We start from the raw sequence: 9,129 nt of genomic DNA on the forward strand, positions 1-9,129 counted from the left end.
AATAAAAAAAGTGCAATCTGTACCAACATTATTTATTTCAGGAACAACTAAATACATAAGTAATGAAAAATCAACATATTTAAAGTTTTTTAACAGGAGAAAGAGCTGTCATTACAGATCAGCACTAAGCTGTTATTCTGATCCTCTTGAACAATCGTCCCACTGCATTGTATAATGCAGCACATCTCCCATCTTAAATACAGTCAGACCAGCAGTTATTTATAACTCGGTCCAAGACTATGAGGAGGCAGCAGGAGGTGTGACCGGGGCAGCTGTCTGCTCCTCTTTCTGTCTGCGTTTCATTAGTTTCTTCTTCTTCTTGTCTTCCTTTTCGATTTCAGCGACCATTTCCAAGAACTTGGGGCTGCGGGGGTCCACGGCGTAGCCAAACCGCTCCCTGGCCTCGGCCAGCAGCTTAGCGCGGCGAGCTTTCTCCTCCTTCAGCTTGTGCTTGCTTTCACGCTTCTCTCTGCGCCAGTCAGATGTCATCTTGGGCATCTTGGCCATGTTAGCCGCGATGAGTTTCTCTCTGCGATGGAAAATGGAAAAGATTAGCATAACAGATGTTGATGTGGTGCACGATGCATAGTTGTGCGAACGGTCGTTTGGTTCAGATTCTGTCTTCCACTGCTGAGTGATGGATTGCCATGAAATGTAGTCGTTCATGGTCCTGACTTGCCGATGTTTATTTGCATCTCTTAACTCAAGGCTAGTCCATATTAAAAGCCAAATGTGTCACATCAAATTCCCCAGATTTAAGAAAACATCGTTGTACAGATCCCTGCTAAGGCCACACCATAATAATAATTCTAATGCTTTTCAATCAGAATGATGAAAGGAAATAAGTGCAACGTGAAATGTTCACATGAAGTTCTAGATTTATTGATAAGTTGTACAGTTAAACAATTTGCAACTATTTTTCTAATCGGATAATTGTTTGAATCATTATCCAGAAAGAACACAACAGCAGAAACCTTACTGGATCTGGATCCATCTGGATTCTGGTGTGAAGCTGTTGACAAAGTTAGCTTCATGATTTATGTCAAATTTACAGCTAAGAGTTAAAGCCATCTTTGTAGCTAACTGCACCGACCGCCCTAAAGCATCCCCTGCTTTCTGGTCTGTTGGACTCTAAATGGACCATCATGTACTAAATGAACATCATGCTGGATTGAAGAAGACTTGAAACCAGAGATTGAGACCATAAACTCATGTTTACAATGTTTACTAAGATAAATCAAATGATAAGTAGGCTCATTTTCTCATAGACTTCCATGCGATCAGACTTTTCTTTACAAACAGAGTCGTCGCCCCCTGATGGCCAGCAGAGAGAATGCAAGTTTAAGGCACTTCAGCGATGGCTTTACTTTTCAGAACCAGAGGTTGACTGGTTGCTTCCCAACCATTAGTGACTGTTAGAATAAAAAGTGACTATCTACTCGGCATGGGACAATACGAACATGTTATATCACAATTATTCTGGCCAAAATAATTGGGATTCATGATATTATCCTGATACTCATCATTGTTGCATTATTGCATCACAGGTGAAACAACTTTTTTTGTAAAAAACATCCTTTTTTTAGTGAAAAACAAAATAACCTTAAATAAGATGATCATAAATCATAAGTTCTACTTCCATTAACCAAGTACAAATACAATTTCATTAAAACATTTATTTTTGTATCCTGTATTTTTTATTTTATTTTATTTTTTAAATCAGGCTCTACTTTCCACTTTGCCATGACAGTGAGCTAGACATCTTTTCCATTCATGACAATATGTACGATTATCCTGATGATAAAAATGTATGTTTTATCCTGATGTGCGATAAAATCCTATATCCTCCCATTAAATATGATCTATGATGATTCTATTAAACAGAATTTCTCCTTGTTGGCACTAAGTCCACTCTGGCCAACTTCTCACCAACAGTTGACAACATAGTTTCTCCCTCCCCTCAAGTCAAGAGGCTGACTGTCGTATTTGACAGCACTCTTCAAATCAAATCACTCATCAATAACATCACTAGGTCTACATATTTCCACCTACGTAACATCAACCGTCTCCGTCCATCTCTCTCACCTTACAGTGCAGCTGGTAAATGCACTCGTCCACTCCTGTACAGATTATTGCAACTCTGTCCTCTCCGGTCTCCCCCTCAAACTCCTCCATAGACTTCAACTGGTCCAGAACCCCATCCATCAAACACATCACCCCTGCAACTGTACTGGCTCCCTGTCAGTCAACTTCAAGGTTCTCCTCCTCACTTTAAAGGCTCTTCACAACACCACCAAACCACTCTGACCCCCGACACGCCAACATCCGACCGTGACACTGACCTCCACCTCTTCAAACTGGCTTACGCCGTTAACTTTTTAGTATCTACCTGTTCATTGCTTTGTTTGGTCTGTTTTTACTGTTGTGCCGTTACGTTTTTATTATTTTAAGTGTGCATGTAAGGTGACCTTCAGTGTCCTGAAGAAAGATGCTAATCATTAAGAGGACTCATGCAGCTTTGTTTGGAAGCTGATCCATGCTGGAAACTACGACGGTATCTCTGAGTTGTTCAACTATGTGAAAGTGCAGTTCTACATTTCTGGAGCACACCCTTAAAAAGTGTTTTACCTTCTTTCCTCAACGTGTCCTGACTACATCACATTTGTAATCATTGGCAGGTGTGTAAAATATGATTGTGTGTACATTAAGCCCTGACGTCACGTTGCACCCTCTTGCTCCATCAGGTGGTGTTAATGAGTCCAATGCTGTGGATGAATCCTCGACCTTTATTTTGGAAGGTTACGGTAAAACGTCACCTTTGCCCGCTAAGACAGAACTTAAGTGAGTTTGACCAACTGTCCGATAATTGACGCAGTGACGTTAGCATAGGGCGACTTACTTTGCCAGCCGCTTCTCGGTTTCCACTTTCTCCTTCGCCTCGATGTTCTTCAGCATTACCGCTAACGGCGGGTGCCACTCTCTTTCCTCCGCGATAATCTTGTCCAGCTGCTCGTGGCTGGGCCACAGCGAGGCAGGGTCGATACCCGACGCTGACCCGTAGCGGCCGAACAGCTTCCTGTCATACCGGGCCGTCTTCTGCCACTCCGGCGTCTTCTCGTCGTCCTTGTCTGGGATATACGGATCCCGGAGGTTCAGCTTTAAAGGTCTGGGGTTATATGACGCTGTCTGCAGCAGAAGTCCGCCCCGAGAGGCGGCGGAAAGAACCGTTTTTGAACATGAAAGTCCCCTTAAAGTCCGACATAACATCGCCGTCCTCCTGCACAGCACGGACGCCGCCATCTTTGTTCATCCCCATGAAGGACCCAGGAAGACAGAGGTGTCCGCCGCGGTGCCTGATCATGACGGCAGGTGAGGCGTTTTTACAGTTTACGTGTTTATTGTTCCACGCTTTATGTGGGCAGTTGGGGACACGTTTTCTCTTAGTAACGAATGTAAAGACGTGTCTTTTCAAAATGTTGCAAAAGTACATGAGATAGATGTGGTACTGATATTGAGTATTCTTGCACTTTCTGTGAACTCGACATTTGTCATTTTTTTTATCACTGTATGTTTGATACCTGCCCATTTTGGTGACTGATCAGGTAATGGAAAGGATTTTCTATTTACAGTTAATTTTATTATTGGGATAATCACACATTCACAATATAAGAGATGGGTGGACTCTATTTTTTTTTTTTTTTTTTTAAAGGAGTCATCACCTGGTTTTATACGTATCCAGCCCCCCTTGGTTCGCTTTGGATCAATTCGTAAAACTTATTAGAAAAAAAAAAAAAAATTTTAATCAAACATTGAGCTTGTTCTGACCCTTTTTCGTACCGCGATTTTATCACGCGAGATTACGCGCGAGGTTTTGACTGGTCCGGATGTGCATTGTATAATATGTAATGAGGCGCGCGTTGATTCGCCGCAGGAAGGACAGAGCCGGGGGGGCTTGCCTGCATGCAGACTCCAAAACATAATGGCGGCGCTTCGGCGATTTCAGGTAGCGGACGGGGCGGGGTTGGGTGGTGAAAGAGGGGTGGGCTTATGCAAGTAGCCGCCACGGTGACGTCACCGAAGGCGCAGAATCAAAATCTCGTGCTTTAGGAATGCACACCCTTGTGTGCTATTCCTGTTCGGAAAAAGAGCAGAAGCGAAAAAACGGCGCCACTTTCAAACTCCAGCCTTTCAGGCAAGTTTCAACTGAGGTCAAACACAGATATGCATGTTTTAACAAGAGAAATTGCGATTTCCGGGTGATGACTCCTTTAAACGTCTATATCAAGAACTGGGTCAATATGGCCCCAAGATAGGAAGCCTTAAGAATACAAAGTCAATTAAAAGGAATTATGTGTTTGATACATTTCTGAAGGACTGAAGTTACATTGATACACATATTATATTTCCTAAGATTTTCACTTTTTACTTCTTGTGGGTAGTTCATGTTAATGATTATGTTTTCCAAAAATATATATTAGTGCATTATTGAGCAGGTAATATGTCACTCCTGCAGGGCATTTTTTTTATCTAGCATATTTTATTATTAAAAGGCAGTTCAAAATGTTTTAATTAGAAGTGAAAGACATAAATCAGCATGTGACAAAAAAAATGTTCTCAAAAAAGATGAAAGTTCTAGTGAAACCACAAATCAATTAGTCTAGTTGATGGACAGAATATTATTTGACCAACATGTTTATGATGATGAATATATTGTTAGTCATTTTTTAAGCAAAAATATCAACCATTCTCTCTTTTGAGCTTCTCAAATTTGACTCATTCAGTCATTACTTGAGTTACATCAATTCAAATCGTCTTGGGACTGTGTTTGGACTGACAAAGAAACAATTGTGGTGGACCATTTTCACGGTTTCTATGATTTAATAATAATTATAATGCATTTTATTTAAAGGTGCCTTTCAAAGCACTCAGGGACACCTTACAGAAATAGTAAAAATCAAGAATCACGATTAATCGTCACGATAATTGACAGATTAAATCAATAATAAATCATAGTTTTCAAATTCAGTAGTACTGGGGAATTGTGGGGACTGAATGTCAAAGGGTCCTTAGCTGATGAATGAATCACTTTCAGAGGCGTTCTCAGTGACTTTCGGGAGTTCACATTAGTGCACGTTTTTCACGAGAACATCCCCGCTGACTCGGTGGTAGTCGTGAGCAGGTGGGCCCGAAAACCAGAGCACCAGAGCGAGAAGGGCTGAGCCCAGGCTCTTTTAACACCTCCTTTGAACATTTAAGGACCACTGGGCAGGGAAATGAACCTTCTTTGAAAGAGAGGATCTTTTGTTTTAACGTCCTTAGCTCCACCTCCTCCACCCTCCCTCAACTTTTATACGTGATCTCTTTTCAAGAAGCGGAGATGGAACAAATGGGGTTGCTCTGGAGTGCGGCACTTACAGAGACAGATGTCATCGCTTTTGTGTCGCGGGAGCACACGGAGCTCTCCATCGTCATTAAAGATTTAGGGTTCCCATGGCTGGGGTAGCACCAGGCTGGAGGTGGGGGTGGGCATGACAGAGGCTTAATTTGGCTTAGGAGCGATCTGGTGCCAAGCCCGGGGCTTTAGGGATCGCATCAACGTCAGTCACAGGCAAATAGGCTTGTTAGCAGTTAGACGATAAGGGCACGGTGGCAAGATGACAGGTCTATTTCTGAGTGAGGATGTGAGTAGGAGGGCTGGGTGGTGCATTAAAACGTGTTTAAGGAAGTTATATAGAACATGCTCATCTGAATGACGCCGCTTTGAGCTGCATCTGTTTTTACGCATAGAGCTGTTGGGTGTAATGAGCAGTTGAGGTTTCAGTATTTTCCAAGTGGAACGAGCAGGAGAGCACTTTGGCCTTCACCGCCGGTCACGTGTGTGAGGCCACATCTGGTCGCTGGAAGACGGCTCTCTCAGAAGAGGTTAGTCGGGGTTTGTTGGGCTTCGACACAAGATCGCATGTTGGCAAACAATTCCCACGGTTCCTTTGGGAATAGTAGTGATAGTTCTTACAAGAGGAGCTCAGTGTGGTGGAGCCCCCGAGTATCTCCAAGATCACCTTTGTCGAGTTGTTCAATTACGGCGGTTATTTTGTTCCAAAATGAACCCCGGAAAGCGGCTCATGACACAGCTAGACTTACTAAAGAAATCAATAATTTGACATCAAATATTACAATTTTATTGCTTGCTTAAAAAAATAATCCTCCTGTTGTGTACAGAGATCTGTGTGCAAAAGTGCAGTCATGCTGAAGTGATTTAAACCTGCACTCTCTCTGGTGGCCATCAGGGGGCGACTCCTCTAGTTGTAAAAAGAAGTCTGATTGTATGAAAATGAGAACATCACCCTCCTTCTCTCTTTATTTATTATCACAGTAAACATTGTAAATATGAGTTTATGGTCCCAATCTCTAGTTTTAAGTCTTCTTCAATCCTTTATGATCTTCATTTAGTAGGCTAGTTATGATCCATTTAGAATCAGATAGACCATAAAGCAGGGGATGATTTAGGGCGGGGCTACCTCGAGGCTTCAAAACCATAGTCCAGCTGACTATTCATATCAGCAATCTGCTATAAAGGAAAAACAGACTGTTGTATGCTGTAATCAGAATCAGCAATAATAATATCATAATAAACATTTTTGGAGAAATTTAAGATCATCATTACAGTTAAATGTGTACATTTTGTCATCTTTTTTTAGAATTATTTTTTTCTGGATGTTTGATTTGGAGCCCCATATTCCTCTACAGTACAATACGTCTCAGGCATTACTATACAACAAGAATCACCTTCAACTCGGAGAGCTTTTTGCTCTATTTTGTGACATTTTTATCGACCATGTGAATAATCCATTAGGGTTGAAAATAATAGACAGTTGCAGCTCTAGTTTCATCCTTGACATTTTGCAGTTAAGTGTGATTTCAAGCACTCCTAATAAAATTAACCAAAGACGCCGTTAAATAAAAGCACCATCAGTGTGCATCAACGTGGAGCATTTCATTAAACTATTAATGGTCTCCACGTTCTCAGAAACACGTGGAAATTCATCCTTAAACTACAGGAGCTGTAGTGTCATGTTGGTGACCTTTGCCTCGCTGCATATATTTAATGGGGTTATGACTGGTCATGATTTTAACAAGTGATGCCCCCGAGCAGCTGTGGTTTAATGTGACTTAAAGTTTTAACTGGTTATGAAAAAGTCTCAATTTCACACTGAATTTTTCAGCGAGACGATGTCTGAGTCCCAGCAAAATCAGACCAAACTATTTCCAGGTTCATCAGAAACCCCCATCAGCTCAGAGTCCAGCAGGGTCTCCGGCAGTGATAAGTCCAATGTGGACAGACCCAGATCCCACTACAGCTCCAAGGCGGCAGCCGGATCTGGGTCTGTCCACATTGGACTAGCTCCAATGTGGACAGATCTGGTGGGAGGTGGATGACTCCATGGCGGGCAGCAGGAGCTCCTCCTCCTCCGACCAGGAGCCAACAGTGATGCCACACCGCTGGAGGACCAGGCCGTATTGCTGGACCCGCTTGGAGGGAAGGGAGGCACGGGAGACTCAGAACCAGGACTGACCGGGCCAGACCGCCAGACCATGCTGCAGTAAAATGAAAGGTTTTCTAAACGGACTCTGGTACTCGTAAACATTGGTACTTTTTTCTACAGGGACCGCCAAAATCAGCATGAAAGGAAAGTTCCTCATAGTATCTTTAACCAATTAGCATCAAGGGATTTAATTCTTCTTCCTGTTCTTATTATTTCATTCAACTAATAATTATAAGATGAAGAAGAATGAACATTTGGATGATAACAATAATAAAAAAATCTTATAATTCTCTCTCTCACACATGCAGAGGCAGAGAGAGAGAGAGCTTGGTGTTGTCTTTCCTATGAAGCCAAGCCAGTGTTACTATTTGTTGACTCAAAGAAGAAATCATAATAAATGGAGTCTATATGAACGGCTCTTTTGTCAGCCTTAAACAACGACAGGGGTTTTTACTCAAAATCCTGGCACCAAGAATTCGATTTGTCAGCTTTCCCCCCGAACAAGGGATGAGGACAAAATCCAAATAAAAGAGAGCCGAGGCTCAAAAAAACATCTCCACTTCCTGGTAATGACGGAACAGTGTGGCTTCGCTGCACAACCTCAGAGAGGGGAAGGACAAAGCGAAGCCTCCTCGGCGAGACGAGTCCCCACAGCGCCGGTGATAAATCACAGCTTTCCGCACGGAAATTAATAATCCAACGGTAACTAATGTTGTCCTTGGCAACGTGGATATACAGTTCAAATAGATTGCTCAAACATGGACGTTTGTATGGCATTCCTGATTTGTCAATATGCGGTTATAAAAGCAAAGAAAAAAAAAAGATCCTGGTCAAAGCAATGAGGAATGTAGTGGTGCAGATTGTTATTTAGCTTTTTCATGTAAGTCATGGACTCTTACAGCTCTCTGCAGGCTGCTTTTTAAACACCCCGACAACCCCCCCCCCCACACACACACACACACACACACACACACACACACTAATGTTAAACTTGGATTTAAGCCAATTCAGAACTGCCAGCGTAAGCGGCCTCATGAAGGGGCTCGGTGTGGGGGTTTGGGGGGTGGAGGGGCTGATGGGCCAGTGGAAGATGGCGAGCTTTCAGTGGGGAGCAGCGGAGTATTTTACGGTAATGGATGTACCGCATGGAGATCCATTTAGTGATGCGTTCGGAGCGCGGCAGGGGGTTTGATTGTGTGTGTGTGTGTGTGTGTGTGTGTGTGTGTGTGTGTGTGTGTGTGTGTGTGTGTGTGTGTGTGTGTGTGTGTGTGTGTGTGTGTGTGTGTGTGTGTGTGTGTGTGTGTGTGTGTGTGTGTGTGTGTGTGTGTGTGGCTTAATGAGAGATCTATCCACCTGGACAGAGGGGTGACGGAGAGAGACCACCCCGTCACATTTTAACCAAATTATCGAGCATCACAAATCTATATATCTCACGTTCATGTAAACACCTGAAGACAAACACACACACACAAACACACACTGGGTTTACATAAGGATTTGTTCCAGATCTGTAATGACGCTGGATTCCCGCGGTGGTAAACAACTGTGCCGTTCTCTGCCCCTGATACATTAAGACCCCCCCCCC

The 9,129-nt window shown here is 42.9% G+C and overlaps 1 protein-coding gene across 1 annotated transcript; it reads right to left on the minus strand.

The window, feature by feature from the left end:
* Positions 1 to 15: 15 nt before the first annotated feature.
* On the minus strand, positions 16 to 3,310 carry gadd45gip1 (growth arrest and DNA-damage-inducible, gamma interacting protein 1). Its single transcript, XM_084037233.1, has 2 exons — positions 2,900 to 3,310; positions 16 to 529 (listed from the first exon to the last, which is right to left on the minus strand). Exons 1-2 carry the CDS (start codon positions 3,298 to 3,300, stop codon positions 238 to 240), a joined length of 693 nt encoding a protein of 230 aa, XP_083893359.1. The 5' UTR covers positions 3,301 to 3,310; the 3' UTR covers positions 16 to 237.
* Between the last annotated feature and the right edge of the window lie 5,819 nt (positions 3,311 to 9,129).

Source organism: Eutrigla gurnardus (genome assembly GCF_963514095.1).
Source record: "Eutrigla gurnardus genome assembly, chromosome: 20".
Classification (NCBI taxonomy): Eukaryota; Metazoa; Chordata; class Actinopteri; order Perciformes; family Triglidae; genus Eutrigla; species Eutrigla gurnardus.

Coding starts and splice junctions, on each gene's coding strand:
- gadd45gip1 (XM_084037233.1), bottom strand. CDS start 3,300: ATGGCGGCGTCCGTGCTGTGCAGGAGGACGGCGATGTTATGTCGGACT. Junction 530..2,899: donor ACCGAGAAGCGGCTGGCAAA/GTAAGTCGCCCT, acceptor TTTCCATCGCAG/AGAGAAACTCATCGCGGCTA.